The 16,399-nt window shown below is 41.4% G+C and overlaps 1 protein-coding gene across 4 annotated transcripts in view; it reads left to right on the forward strand.

Moving 5' to 3' along the window:
- Positions 1–16,399, forward strand: part of DMD (dystrophin) — a 1,141,085-nt gene that overhangs the window by 890,194 nt on the left and 234,492 nt on the right. For all 4 annotated transcript variants that reach the window (XM_058829412.1, XM_058829411.1, XM_058829410.1 and 1 more), the window contains one exon: positions 14,537–14,726. In XM_058829412.1, the coding sequence (XP_058685395.1) occupies positions 14,537–14,726 (190 nt within the window). The remainder of the gene's footprint in view (positions 1–14,536; positions 14,727–16,399) is intronic.

The raw sequence follows: 16,399 nt of genomic DNA on the forward strand, positions 1-16,399 counted from the left end.
TGAAAACTACACTAACACTTTAATAATATCCTTTGTGAGCCCTAATTGATTTCATGTAATGCCATCAGTGCATTTCACAGTCTTATTAAATCTAGTTGTTTCTGCAGTAAGGCTAAGAAAGCAAGTGCCTTTAGAATATAATTTCATAATCACTTTTAATTATACTTCATTGTTTTAGAAAGCAAAGATTTTTATCTTACTAAACTGCATCTAAGTAATTAATATGCTGTTTATTAAATGGTATTGTTGACTGCCTTGGAATTTTGAAAGAATGATAAGTTTTGGAATGCAAGAAAAAACTTAATTCTATGTATTATAGATCATGAAGTATGAAAAGACTTACAGAACAATAATATTTTGCTTCTTTTGATAGAATAATTGACTAGTTTTGTCTGTTTGGTTTAAGTTTTGATTTTAGGATTTCTTCTTTTTCTGACTTCTCTCATCAATGGGAGTAACAGAATTGTTAAATAGTGTCTTCCTGTGTCTTATTTGGGCATTACTTGAATTATACAAGGATTAGACTGGAATTTGTTCTGTGGTTCAGATAATTGAGGGGAGGGGGGCTGCCAGGTTGTTTATTGTGTTGGATTTTGTTTTGTTTTTTTTCTTTCTTTTGGATTTTTTTTTTAATTTTTTTTTATTTTTTTTATTTTTTTTGCTTATTTAGTGGTTGAAGATACCTCCTTGGAATTTTGATTGAGGGCTATTTAGAAAAGGCCCTGGGGTGAATTAATCAGAATATTATTCTGTGTCTATAAATAATTTTTAATGATACCTCATATATCTGTGATTGTTGAGTGTTGTTCAGATTCCCCTCTCCTTAACCTGGTAACAGTTATGATTTACTCTCTGGAAAATGATTGACTTTAATGAAAATTTATCAGGAGATTAAAAATCACAAGTAAACATAAACTGTTTTCAATCTCAAACAGAGAGAAGATGTACACTTATTATAAATTCTTGTATATTCTTAACCTATGCCAAGGCAAGCTGGGAAAAAGAGACAAAAGTGATGGGGGCAAGAAGAGACTGTTAGAAAATATTCCCTTTAATTCTCTCTCTTTTTTATCCCATTAAGAGGCATTTTGGGAATCCCAAAAGTGAAGAGAGCATACAAAGAGACAGAAATTATTTTTTAAAAGATTGGTGAGAAGTTTTCCTGCAGGGTAACACAGATCTTTTTGTGCTGAGGTTGCCAGGTGCTTCATTAAAAAGGGGTTGTTTAAAGGTCCTATACAGAAGTCCATATATGTAATTTTGTTCCACAGGGAACAAATATTCCCCAGGAATATTTCCTTTGTTTTTAGAAACTCTTCTCAGTCTCATAAAAAATGGTATAGAATAGATGAGGGAATAATATCCAAGACTGATCTGAAACTTTATGAATAAATGCAGGGTTTGGTGCGGGTTGGTTTTTGTCTCTTTTTGCAGTATCTATTGTGCTTTAAAAAGAAATGTACGGGACAAACAATCTAAATCCAAAAATATGTCTTCAAATTGATTTAGTATTTTTAGTAGCAAAGAAAGCAGTTCAGAGGAAAATGCTGGGAAATGGATTGATTATTTTTGTTATTTTTATACAAGTCCTGGTTATTTCAAGGTCTGTGAGAGGTATAAGACTAGAAACAAGCCAGCCAATGAGTAGTGGCAAAAGAAATCATTTCTTCTCTTATGCTGCATCCATTTTCCTAAGTACAGAAACACCAGAAACATATTTTCTGGTTTTGAAGAGTTTATAATATGAAAACTGTTCGGGAAAAATGACTTGCATCTTGCTTAGTAGAGTGAGAAACTGTTCATTGAAGCATTTCCCCCTTTGTCTCAACAGATTTTTAAGAAAAAACAAACTCTGAGCTTATCACTACAATCAAGAGATGTTTTAGAACGTTCAAATTCTTGTATCTGAAGAAAGTGTTCTTGTTTAGGAAACTGTGATTGCCAGGGAAAGAGCATGGCTTTGTCCATGAAGAGATTCTGAGTTCCAATCAGAGCATGGGGATATTGAGGGCTTTTGTTCTTTCTTCCTGTGGAAGGAAGGAGAAGCAGCAGAGAGCTGCCTTTGTGTGTTTATTTTGGACCAGCTGTTGCTCTCTGTTAATCTCTCTGTATGCCAAATTACATCTGGAATTTAAAATTATATCACTGGTTATTAGCTTGTTATAAATATGGAGAGTGCAGCCAAGACAGAGATGGCCCTCAGCTTATTGGAAGACACCAAGTCAGCGCTCAGGCAGTAGGTCAAGTTGCTGAGAAATTAATGTAAAGCAGAGAGAATTACTGCATTGTTGAGGTTTAATCCCAGTACCATCAACCACTTGCTCACTTCCCTACAGCAGGGAGAAAAATTGGAAAGAAAAGCTAAATCTCCTGGGTTGAGATAAGAGCAATCTAATAACTGAGGGAGATGGAGTGAGGGGAGGGGGTGTTGGAATTCTACTAAATATGCTATTAATATTATTATTAATATTGATCATAGCTATAAGGAAAGGCAGAGGGAGAAAGAGTAACAGAACCCAAAAGACCCAAGTGATGCACAATGCAATTGCTCACCACCTGCTGATACCCTGCCAATTCCCAAGCCAATTTTGTACCAGCACACCAAAGCTTTCCTGGTTCCTCATTCAGAATAATGAGGCATGTCAGCTACTGGTTTGGATGCTGAGGTTGCAGCTCTAAGTTTGGTTACAATTTGAGGCTTTCTAGCCATTTGCAACAAAATTATTTCACAAGTAGAGTTGCATACAGGTGAGAAATCTCCAGTACTGTAGGATCAACTGGGTTAAGGATAGTTTCCAACAAGCCAGACAAAATAGTGATAGTAGGCCATAAGTTTGCATAGATAAAGATCACTCAAATATATATATATTTGACACATGCCAGTGATCTACAGCAGGAAAAACCTAGTACCTCTGCTCAGATGGTCAAACTAAAAGGCACATTTATGAAGAAGTGTTACTGGAAAAATCCCAAGTGTCCCTTGCTGTGGTGATAAGCTAGCTGGCATCCAGAAAAAGACAGGAAAGCTGTACTTAAAGCTGAGGTCTCAACGTAGTTTTCCCCACTGAATGTTGTGTCAGGCATTCCAGAGCTAATCTGCACATTCATCACTTACTGGCATGTATTAAGAACATTATCTGGCACTGTAGAATATACAACCTAGATTCTGAAAGAAAGTTCCTGTAACCAGCAGTCCCAAAATTAATGAATATGATTTATTTTGAATTTGCATTTCAAAATTACATCAATAATAGTTATTTTAAGAATTTAATTTTCATATCTGTGACATCTCTTTGTGTTCCAGCTTTATCTAAGGTTAAATTATTCTGCTTTCTTGGATACATTCTTTATCAGTCCAAGTTAAAGCAACTGAAGAAGAGTTACCAGTGAGAGCTTAAAATTATTTAGTAGTAAAAATTAAATTTTTTAATAAAGCTTTCCAATTGTTCTTTTTTCATAGTGGTAGAAGGGATATAAACCTCATGAAAAAGGTGCAAACTTTTTTCAGCATTAACAGAAAGATGCATGTAGCTCAAATTCTCTGTGATAGTTGGCTGAATATAGGAAATTCAGGTAACTTTTTAAATTTTATTTTATTTTTTATTGCATGGAGCTGTACTGTTAGAAAAGAGAAAATAAAATTATAGAGAGAGAACCACATGAACTATAGAAGTTAAACCATTTCCTGATGCTTTGTCAGCCAGTAGTCCAGGATATTTTATTTTATATCTCTGTGAGATAACTTTAGATCACCACAGTCTGCAGATGGAAGTGTGATTTAGTGATCTATTGAACACTGAATGATACAGAGTTACTTTACTTCTACTGCCCTTAGAGAAATACCCGAGGAACAGAAATGTGTTAGTTTGTGCTCTGCACTTACTACGTGTCCTGTTGTCTGAGCATCTCAAAGCATTTTACACACACTGACCCTCACAATGTATCTGGTACTGTGAACAACCATGGCAATTTCATAAAATGTGAATCATTCATCCCAGATTATGTAGCAAACACTACAGCTGAAGAAAAATCTGATATTCACACTTGCAGAGCCTCTACAAACACTATATTCCTCGTGTCGTATGGGATTGGGTAGTGCTGAATGAAGCATTCCTGTGATAATTTCAACCACAGAATCACAGGACAGTCTGAGAAGATAACATTATTTTCCCCTCCTTTTCATCATGAACATTTGTATATGTATATATATACATATACATATATATGAACATTTTTATCTATGTTTAAAAAATATTAGCTTTAAAAGTTCTCAGTACGACAGCAATGTCCTGAAACAGAGGCTGGTAACTTACCTTTTTTGTGGAATTTCTTTTCTTAAATCCTTAAAAACATCCTGCTGGCAGTACAAATGCTCACACATTGCTTGACTCGCTCCCTCTGACATGCCATCACTATTCCCTCAACACAAAGCCATCAGCTGACATGTGCTTAAAGGAGCATCATAGCTTCTGTCCTGCAACAAAGCTCACACAACTAGAGTTGGGAGTCCACTGTCACTGGTGCAACTGGTTCCTAAAAATCAAGTTTACTGGGATGTTTGGGGACCAGCTTGCCTACTTTTAGACATAGAGAATAAAGCCTGTGTAAAATTAAAATTGTCTAAATTACAGGTGATTTACTGTTGTAGTCAGGAGAAGTAGCTTAGTAGCTTACTCTGACCTTGATGATAAGTATAGGCAAGGGAAGAGAAACAGAAATCCAGAAATTCTGTGTCCATGTTTTATGGAGGGAGTGTAATTTGCCTGTCCTCTGAGTGTCTAAATGAAAATGAGATTAATCCCATCTTGAATGTTTCTTCCTTGAATAAGAAGCTTTTGGTTATACACTCTTTGATTATTTTATTACCATAGTATAACAGATTAAATAATGATTACTCCATTAAAATATTTTTTTAAAAAATGTTATTATTATCTTTCAGTATTTTAGGAGTATGCTGTAGTATTTGTACTGTGTAGTTTTCAATTTACACTAAAATATAGTTCTGGTTACTTCATGTGATTTTATTACTATTTGCACTCATTGTGAAATTAAACATACCTAGATAATACAGGCCAAAGAGAAAGCATCTTTGTTTTTATTTTGTGCAATAATGTCTTGTTCAATATATATTTCTTTAATCCCTATGATTCTGTGCAATTTAGCATATGCTGGACTTGATGCTCAGTTTTATTCTTCATGTTTAGACCTTCTTTTCTCATTCTAACTTCATACTTTTGTAGTGAGAAAGCCAAGTAGAGTGAAGTTTATTGATGTGCTGCAGAACAGTCAATGTAGCTAAATGTTTATTGCATGTTAGCTGCACCAAAATTTAAAATGCAAAGTACTACATATTTTCTGGTGGACATATTAATATGCTTATAGATAAGAAACACATTTCTATAGACTGAAAGAATTATGTGCCATAAGATTTCTGTGCATCATAGAAGTGCCAGAAGATTCTTCATGATAAAAACTTCATTCTTTGCCCAGATCAATAAAATGCTATATTTTTTCATGAAGTCTGAGAGTTTCTCTAAGACACGAATTCTGACTTTGAGTAATCCTTCGAATTGCTCTCCCTTTAAATATCTTTTTCAAATCTGTGCTTGTGGTCTTTGGTTTTTTTTAAATCTCATTGTGTATTTGCAGAATGTTATTGTTAGAGTATTGCTGTGTATTTATAGGAATCCAGGTGTACAGTAGTTAAAAATGTGCCTTTCATGTAATGAAGGAACTGCATGAGAAAAAAATGGTTTATGTGATTCTGCAAAGGCTATTAACTACCATGCTGCACACTGTAAATTGAATTAGAATAATGCTATAAAGCAGATCTTAGAATTGTGCTCTGAAGAACTGGAAAAAAACACATTTAGTTCATGAAATTGTGTTCTATTTCCAAGTTGTGTTGAATAAATGTAATACTGGTTTTGAGCTAAAAGTAGTAAATAGGTCAATACAGCATTTTCCAGGTAAGAGATTTTCTGCATCTTATTATATTTTAATGTATATTGCTAGTATATTTAGGTGTAATTTCTATGTAATTATTCTTTAATTTAAAAAAAGAACAACAAATTCTTTCATTGCAGTTATTTTAAATTTGAAGAGTAGCCTTACCACAAGGCATGTTTATGCCCACTGTTGAGGGTTAGGTGGGAATTTTTACCCATTATGTGCTGGGAAGCCTAACTACCGGTACTTAAGGGTGCTCACAAAAGACAAAAAGTAGCCGGGCCCAGGGTGGCGGGGAAGGGGGCAGAAAAGGAGGGTGGGGACAGTTTTTGGCTGGCTTTTTTTCCTCGGCTTCGGGGAAGAAGGACGTTCGTGCGCTGGGTCACGGAGCTGCTGCCTCTCCTTCTCCCCTCTTTGGTTGGTGGCCTCGCACCCCCTGTCCTGCCAGGCATCGCCGTGGAGCTGCTGATACACCTCATCCACCAGCCCAGGATCGCAGCTCGTCCCTGCTGTTCCAGCTGACTGTTTCCTCGGAGCCCCGCAGGAGCATCGGGACTGACTGCCCGAGGGGTTTGTGAAAACAAAGCCTCTCCTCCATCCCGTCTCAGCCGAAAAAGCTGTCCCGGGGTCCCTGGTTCTGTTTTCTTGTTATTGCTGTAGTTATTGTTTGTTTGTTTACCTGGTTATACTAGTAAAGAACTGTTATTCCTATCCCCAGATCGCTGCCTGAAAACCCTTTGATTTCAAAATTATAATAATTCGGAGGGAGGGGGTCTACATTCTTTCATCGCAAGGGAGGCTCCTGCTCTCCCTAGCAGACACCTGTCTTCTAGAACCAAGACAGATTTTGGCGCCCAACGTGGGGCACTGAGAGAAAAAGGGCAAAAAAGGAATAACAGTTCTTAAATAACCTAACTTTTGTGTGCTGGATTTAGAAACCTTGTTAGGTAGAACCATGTTGTTTAGCTTACCCAGGTTTGTGGGCCATGTGGTCACAGCTATATTTCTCCCATTTGCTGCACCTTACCTAAATATGGGTCCTATAACTAAGGCTACTGTGGCTATTATCCAGCTTGTTTTGTGGGTTGATAAGGTGAGGAATTCATGGATGTTTAACGTCCTCTGGACGGCGGGCTCATGGATTCAGAGCTGTCACACACTAACTGGATGGTTTTCAGGTTACTTTAATAATGGTACCTACTGGGAGAAAAAGACAGCTGGGGAAATTTTCTCCCAACCTTTCACCCAGTTCCTTGGGCCTACCCCGCCAGTTTTCAAAGGGCTAAAATCTTCTCTGGATGCTAATGACATCATACAGTGGCTGGTGTTGCTGATAGGCCTGTTCTACCTAGCCTTCAGAGACAAAGGGAAAGAGACCGGAGGTGCTGCCCCAGAGCCTGCCCCTGCCCCAGAGACAGGGGGTGCTGCCCCAGAGCCTGCCCCTGCCCCAGAGACTAGGGGTGCTGCTCCAGAGCCTGCCCCTGCCCCAGAGACAGGGAGTGCTGCTCCAGAGCCTGCCCCTGCCCCAGGGAGTGCTGCTCCAGAGCCTGCCCCTGCCCCACAGCCCACCTCAGAAATGAACCACCCAGGGTGGGTGGGGGTGCTGGTGAAGGAGATACATGAGATGGGCCAGATGCTAAAGGAGTGCATTTACTCAGCTGCTGGGAAACCCTTCCCCTGCCTCGAAGAAGGAGAGTCTGATGGTGCAGCAGTGGAACCCACAAATGTTACAACTGTCCAGGTTCCAGCTGAACCACAAGGGCAGTCACAGCCAGCAGCTGTTGCCCCTGTGGAAACAAGGAAGTCTAAGATGAAATCACAGCACCCTGCTGATAAGGATAAGAAAGGAGGGTCCTCACAACCCACAGGAGAGCCAGAAGTTGAAATCATTACTGAGTCTCTGACATATGACAGTCTCCGTAAGTTACAAAAAGACATTGTGAGGCGGGGGCGTGAGCCTTATACCACCTGGTTACTTCGGGTCTGGGACCTTATGAGTACAGGCGTGCAGCTGGATGGTGGTGAGGCAAGGAATGTGGGACCCTTGTCGCAGGACTCAGGTGTGAATCAGATATTCGTCAGGGAGCAAGGGCCCCTTTCCCTCTAGGAGCGGCTTTTGATGAGTGTAAGAGAAAGGTTTGTCCATAGAGAGAGAATGGAGGAGCACTATCATAGAAGGGAATGGAAAACCATTGAGGAAGGGATCCAACAGCTGAGAGAAGTGGCAATATTAGAGGTCCTTTTTGGAAGGGGTGGACAGCATGATAATGACCCCGACAAAGTCAGGTGCACTGGGCAGATGTTGTGGAGTCTAGCAAATCTAGGGCCACGTGACTACACCACCTATATTGCAACGATTAATGCCGATAACGGCCGAGAGACGGTGGGTTCTGTTGCCACCAGGCTTAGAAATTATGACAGTATGGTCCATGGCCCACATCAGGCTAAGATTTCTGCTGTGATTAAGGAACTCAAAGAGGAGATGAGGGAAATGAGGGAAGAGATGAGGAAGAGCAGTTCCCATATGGCACCAGTGCGAGTCACAAGCCCAAAACTCCAAGCCCCACGTCCCCCAGCTAGAGAGAGAGGGTACACCTCACGAACTGAGCTGTGGTTCTTTCTACGTGACCATGGGGAAGACATGGGAAAGTGGGATGGGAAACCCACTTCTGCCCTGGCAGCACGAGTGCGTCAACTCAGGCAGGGAACCAGTAACCAGAAAGGTTCCACTAAAGTGAAGGTAGCCTCAACCTCCCGTGATGAAACTGCCAGATATTACAGAAAAGAAGATGATCCCCTTGAAGGAACCTCTAGCATGTATGCCCAGGGAGGAGAGGATGACCAGTGCTAGAGGGGCCCTGCCTCTAGCCAGGAAGAGGCACGGGAAAACCGGGTCTTTTAGACGGTGTGGATCCGATGGCCTGGCACATCAGAGCCACAAAAATACGAAGCTTTAGTTGATACTGGTGCACAGTGTACCCTAATGCCATCAGGACATGTGGGAGCAGAACCTGTTTCCATTGCTGGGGTGACGGGGGGATCGCAGCAGTTGACTCTGTTGGAAGCTGAGGTGAGCCTGACTGGGAAGGAGTGGCAGAAACATCCCATTGTGACTAGCCCAGAGGCCCCGTGTATTCTGGGCATAGACTTCCTTCGAAATGGCTATTACAAAGACCCAAAGGGACTCAGGTGGGCTTTTAGAATAGCTGCTGTGGAGGCAGAGGACATTAAGCAATTGAACACCTTGCCTGGACTATCAGAGAACCCATCTGCAGTAGGACTCCTGAAGGTGGAAGAACAGCGAGTGCCAATTACCACCTCGACAGTGCACCGCCGACAGTATAAGACAAATCGAGATGCTGTGATCCCCATCCACAAGATGATCCGAGAACTGGAGAGCCAAGGAGTGGTCAGCAAAACCCACTCACCCTTCAACAGCCCCATCTGGCCTGTGCGCAAGTCTGACAGAGAATAGAGATTGACTGTGGACTATCGTGCATTGAATGAAGTGACTCCACCGCTGAGCGCTGCCGTGCCAGACATGCTGGAGCTCCAGTACGAGCTGGAGTCCAAAGCAGCAAAGTGGTACGCCACTATTGACATTGCTAATGCATTTTTCTCCATTCCCTTGGCAGCAGAATGCAGGCCTCAGTTTGCCTTCACGTGGAGGGGAGTGCAGTACACCTGGAACCGACTGCCCCAGGGGTGGAAGCACAGCCCCACCATCTGCCATGGACTGATCCAGGCTGCCCTGGAAAAGGGTGAAGCTCCAGAACATCTGCAGTACATTGATGACATCATTGTGTGGGGGAACACAGCAGTGGAAGTATTTGAGAAAGGAGAAAAGATCATCCAGATTCTGCTAGAAGCCGGCTTTGCCATCAAGAAGAACAAAGTCAAAGGACCTGCTCGAGAGATCCAGTTCCTGGGAGTAAAGTGGCAAGATGGGCGGCGTCAGATTCCCACTGAGGTCGTCAATAAGATCACTGCAATGTCTCCACCAGCCAACAAGAAGGAAACACAAGCTTTCCTAGGTGCCATAGGTTTTTGGAGGATGCACATTCCTGAGTACAGCCAGATCGTGAGCCCTCTCTACCTGGTTACCCGAAAAAAGAATGATTTCCACTGGGGCCCTGAACAGCAGCAAGCCTTTGCTCAGATCAAACAGGAGATTGCTCATGCAGTAGCCCTTGGCCCAGTCAGGACAGGACCAGATGTGAAGAACGTGCTCTACTCTGCAGCCGGGAACAATGGTTTGTCCTGGAGCCTTTGGCAAAAAGTGCCTGGGGAGACTCGAGGCCGACCACTGAGATTCTGGAACCGAAGCTACAGAGGGTCCGAAGCCAACTACACTCCCACAGAGAAGGAAATCTTAGCTGCCTATGAAGGAGTCCAAGCCGCCTCAGAAGTGATTGGCACAGAAGCACAACTCCTCCTGGCACCCCGACTGCCAGTGCTGGGGTGGATGTTCAAAGGAAAAGTTCCTGCTACTCACCACGCCACCGACGCTACATGGAGCAAGTGGATCGCCCTCATCACGCAGCGCGCCCGTATTAGAAACCCAAATCGCCCTGGGATTTTGGAGATAATTACAAACTGGCCTGAAAGTGAAAACTTTGGTCTCACTGATGAAGAGGAGCAGGAACAAGTGACACGGGCTGAAGAAGCTCCACCGTATAACCAGCTGCCAGCAGAAGAAGCACGCTACGCTCTGTTCACTGATGGTTCCTGTCGCATCGTAGGGATGAACCGGAAGTGGAAAGCAGCCGTATGGAGCCCCACACGACAAGTCGCAGAGGCCACTGAAAGAGAAGGTGGATCAAGCCAACTTGCTGAACTCAAAGCTGTTCAACTGGCCCTGGACATTGCTGAAAGAGAGAAGTAGCCAAAGCTCTACCTCTACACTGATTCATGGATGGTAGCCAATGCTCTGTAGGGATAGTTGGAAAGGTGGAAAAAGGCCAACTGGCAACGCAGAGGAAAGCCAATCTGGGCTGCTGATGAGTGGAAAGACATCGCCACCAGGGCAGAGAAACTGTCTGTGAGGGTCCGTCATGTAGATGCCCATGTCCCCAAGAGTAGGGCTAATGAAGAGCACCGAAACAATGAGCAGGTGGATCAGGCTGCAAAAATAGAGGTGTCAAAGACAGACTTAGATTGGCAACACAAGAGAGAGTTGTTCCTAGCTCGATGAGCCCATGATGCCTCAGGTCATCAGGGTAGAGATGCCACCTATAAGTGGGCACGAGACCGAGGGGTGGATCTAACCATAGACAGTATTTCTCAGGTTATCCATGACTGTGAGACGTGTGCCACGATCAAGCAGGCCAAGCGGTTGAAGCCCCTCTAGTACGGTGGGCGGTGGTCCAGATACAAGTATGGGGAGGCCTGGCAGATTGACTACATCACACTGCCCCAAACCCGCCAAAGAAAGCGCTACGTGCTCACCATGATAGAAGCCACCACTAGATGGCTGGAAACCTACCCTGTGCCTCATGCCACTGCCCGGAACACCATCCTGAGACTTGAAAAGCAGGTCCTTTGGAGGCATGGCACCCCTGAGAGGATTGAGTCAGACAATGAGACTCATTTCAAGAACAGCCTTATAAACAGCTGGGCTAGGGAACATGGCATTGAGTGAGTGTACCATATCCCCTACCATGCACCTGCTGCTGGAAAAGTTGAACGGTGCAATGGCCTGCTTAAAACCAGCTTGAAAGCGCTGGGTGGGGGAACTTTCAAGAACTGGGAGATTAATTTAGCAAAAGCCACATGGTTAGTGAACACCCGAGGTTCCACTAACCGAGCAGGCCCAGCCCAATCTGAGCCCTTTAGAACGACAGATGGAGATAAAGTTCCAGTGGTACATATGAGAGGTATGCTGGGAAAAACTGTTTGAGTTAATTCTGCCTCCAGCAAAGACAATCCAATCCGTGGGGTTGTCTTTGCTCAAGGACCGGGTTGCACTTGGTGAGTGATGCAAAAAGATGGAGAGACCCGGTGCATACCCCAAGGGGACCTGGTTTTAGGGTGAACTACCCATGACACTGTGCTTGTATCTGTATCTGCATGTACATATGTATATAGTTAAAGTAGTATGTGTTAGTGTATAATTTAAAGGTCTAATATTTGATGTAACATTTTGGTATGGGAAAAAATTCAGGGTGGATAGTGTTGAGGGTTAGGTGGGAATTTTTACCCATTATGTGCTGGGAAGCCTAACTACCGGTACTTAAGGGTGCTCACAAAAGACAAAAAGTAGCCGGGCCCAGGGTGGCGGGGAAGGGGGCAGAAAAGGAGGGTGGGGACAGTTTTTGGCTGGCTTTTTTTCCTCGGCTTCGGGGAAGAAGGACGTTCGTGCGCTGGGTCACGGAGCTGCTGCCTCTCCTTCTCCCCTCTTTGGTTGGTGGCCTCGCACCCCCTGTCCTGCCAGGCATCGCCGTGGAGCTGCTGATACACCTCATCCACCAGCCCAGGATCGCAGCTCGTCCCTGCTGTTCCAGCTGACTGTTTCCTCGGAGCCCCGCAGGAGCATCGGGACTGACTGCCCGAGGGGTTTGTGAAAACAAAGCCTCTCCTCCATCCCGTCTCAGCCGAAAAAGCTGTCCCGGGGTCCCTGGTTCTGTTTTCTTGTTATTGCTGTAGTTATTGTTTGTTTGTTTACCTGGTTATACTAGTAAAGAACTGTTATTCCTATCCCCAGATCGCTGCCTGAAAACCCTTTGATTTCAAAATTATAATAATTCGGAGGGAGGGGGTCTACATTCTTTCATCGCAAGGGAGGCTCCTGCTCTCCCTAGCAGACACCTGTCTTCTAGAACCAAGACACCCACGTAGAATAAAGCTGGGAAAGAGATGATGTTCACTATTCTGCAGCTGAGTGTTTCCTACTGACAGCTCCCAGGGGACACATTCAGGCTAAGCAGTGCCATGATGTGGAGAGTTCCTGTAGGTGGCAACAGGTGCAACTGAGGTGAAAATCCAGTCCATTTTTGAGCTTTGAAAAAAATTGATGGATGAGTTTGTAGTAAGGCATTAAATAGCTTTCTCGGTTTTTGAGTGAAAAATAAGTTTTTGGGGTTTTTTTAACAAAATGGTTGGGAAAAGCAAATAAGGTGTCAAGGGATTAAAAATATAATAGAAATATGGCAGTTCTTGTGACATTAGTCTTTCAGGGAGGATATTTTTTTCCTGTAATGGTTGTCCTTGCCTGTACTCTGACTGACTTTTTCTGTTCTTCCTATCCTCTGCTGCAATTTAACTATATGCTTGTCAGAAACCATGTTAAGTCAGTGCCACTTGGTGAAACTTGTGGTATGTTGTTTTTTTTTTTCTTTTCTCACTTCCCCTAGTGAACTGGAGTTTAGGTTGATATCATTGCTTACCAAGGAGTACAACCACTTCATGACAGGAAACAGGATTAGAAAGAGAGACCAACACTTGGAAATTTCATGACCTCTGATTAATTACAGCTTGAGAAATTATGTCTGCTAGAATCTGGTATCCTAGTCTCTCCCTAAAAAACTAGGCAGGAAATCTATTGAGATATTCGAAGACCACCACAGATGTGTAGACTTAACATAGGTGTGCATCAAAATGCGTTCATTCCACTTGAATTAATGCACATCAACAAATGACCTTACTAAGTATTTTCAGAGATTAAAAAATTATTTAAGTATCATGTTGATGTTAAATAAATATGTATGTAATGCAATAAGTAAGTAACCTTGACAGTTTTGTGTTAATAAGCAAAGTCATACTTAGCTGCTTATATGTTTCTAAATTCATATTTTGCTCAAGTTCAAAGCAAAAAAATCAGTGAATACATGACACCTACATTGCACATGAGTGGTGATATTATACAGGTCTGCTTTCATGTTTTTGTCAGCACCAGAGCTGCTGAAATCTTTAGTGTTCTTTCCTAATCTGAGTTAGACCTTTCCCAAGGATAAGATAGCCTTTGTCTTTAAAAATTGTATTTCATCCTGTAACTATAGAGATCATCTCTGTTATTTATCACATTCAAGTTGAAAATAAAATAGTAAATTATAAATAAATAAATAAAAATTAACCACAAAGCCCCCCACAAACTTTAGTGTTATAAGGGTTTAAGGTGTTGAACATATTCTCTAAATGTTTCAAGTCATGAAAATTAATCATGAAATTTATCATATAATGCAGTAGTCAGGATCTATTTTGTGATTTTTGAAAATAAATATTTCCAGTGTAGTGTAAGAAAATAATATTTTATTAAAACAAAAGGTTTATTTTTTAATTTTTTATTTCTTAAGTATCAGAATTACTTCTGATTTTCAATTGTGCATATTTTAAGCATAGTACTTTGAAAGAAGTGCTTTTGCTTAATTTTGTATCAGATGTATTCCACTTACTATTTCTCAGGTAAAAATATAGAAAAAGAACCCTACCTGCCTAACATACAGTACAAGTGCTATAGCTAATGTATCAGCTAACTTGCCTTGACTGGTACTTGAAAAATATTTAGTGTGTCTTTGTTACGTTTTGATTTAATGATTAAGGTTTGTTTTCTTCCAAAGAGCGCTGGATTTGATTATTTGTACTTGTGCAGGGTGTGTGAACGTGAAGCAGCTCTGGAATCAGCCCTAAGGATGTTGCAGCAATTCTACCTGGATCTGGAAAAGTTCCTTGCTTGGCTTACAGAAGCTGAGACAACTGCAAATGTTCTGCAGGATGCTACACACAAAGAAAAAACACTAGAGGATGCCAAAATGGTTCGGGACCTCATGAAACAGTGGCAGGTAAGCCAAGCACTTCAGTATTGAGGCATTTGACAAACATGGGAGTTTATCAACCATATCTGATATTTATAGAAGTTATATAATTTGCATCAAGTTTATTCTTTGTAGCTTAACTGAATTAGTTTTTCTCCATTACTTTCAAATACATGAGAAATGGTAATTTGGTAGTCTATTGTCAACACGCTCCGTTGCAGTAATAAAAAGAGATAATGATGCAAATTTTCATAGTAAATGCCTGGACAGTTCTCATACAGTTATTTTCCTCTGGGGGAAAAAAAAAATCTTAAAAAGAGATAATATTGTATTTAGTGTTCCAGAGAAGCCTGAGGAGAAAGAAAATTAATTAGCTGAGATGGTGCTGTGGAACTATGTTGCTATACTTGCATTGCGTTTTCTTCACTACAGTTATTGAGAGTAGAACAGATATGTCTGCTTGAGGTCTTAAATTTCTTAAATATGAGACTGATTGCCTGTTTGGAAGGCAGGGCCCTTTATTCCAGTATTGATAGAATCATATAAGAGTTTAGGTTGGAGAAGACCTTTAAGATTATCAAGTCAACCATTAACCCAGAACTGCCATCACTGAACCATGTCCTCAAGTGCCACATCTACACATCTTTTAGTAGCTCCAGGGATGCTGACTCAGCCACTGCCCTGGGCAGCCTCTTCCGAAGCTCAGTGACCTTTTTAGTGAAGGGATTTCTTGTGTTCACTCATAGTGCATTATTTTGATGCTGACAGGAAGTTCAAAACTGTAGATTTAAGGAACTGGATATGGATACTCCATGCCTTAGTTTATTTATTGATGAAAAACATGCTGTGAAAAATTTAGTTATAAATTATCCAAAAAAAAAAAAAAGAGTACATTTATATAGCAGCTCAAGGATTTTTAGCTGTAAAATAAATTCATTTATTATGATGGTTAATATTTGCAGTAGTCATAACCCAGTACTCTGTATCAAGTCTTTATTGTGAAAGCTTTTTGTTCAAACAAGTGGAGTTTCCTGATAGTGGTGCAAGTATTGTCTACCTATTTGCTAAAAACGGGTAATGGAGCACAAGTTTATCAATAGAACAATTTTATGGTGCCAGCTAAATGATCAGAAAAGAGAGTATGGGTTTTCATTCTGTTTCTCAGGTATTGCTGCATTGATTCTTTCAGGCTTCACACCCTGCATGTGGGAGTTCTCTCTCACAATTCACTTTGATGGATAAAGATGAAAAGCAAGAACATGACATAAATGTGTAGTTTGCACACAGTTTATGCATATGAAAGATTCAGACAAAAAGGAGCTTTACTAAGTCTCAGAAGTCTCAGAAGTATGTATTTACGTGCTTTGTGGAAAGGGGTTATTGCTCACTAATCCATACAATCAGCCACATAAAACATAAATAGTGATAAGCCTTTTTTTTAACTCTCTATTGTGGGTCAGAAATATACCTACCCTACATAACACATCAGGCACTGACTGTATTCCATGAAACTCACTGTGTAAATTGTACATGTATCAAAACAGAAATAGTCAAATAGAGTCCATGTCCTCAATATGGTTTGTTATCGGTGTAGTAAAACTGCAAGCCCTACCCCAGCACAGTAAAAATCCTAAATGCTTTCAGTCAGGATTAGAATTTTCCAACTTACTTTTTTTTTTTTACTCCCACATGGAGTCTTT

This window comes from Poecile atricapillus, chromosome 1 (assembly GCF_030490865.1).
Source record: "Poecile atricapillus isolate bPoeAtr1 chromosome 1, bPoeAtr1.hap1, whole genome shotgun sequence".
Lineage (NCBI taxonomy): Eukaryota > Metazoa > Chordata > Aves > Passeriformes > Paridae > Poecile > Poecile atricapillus.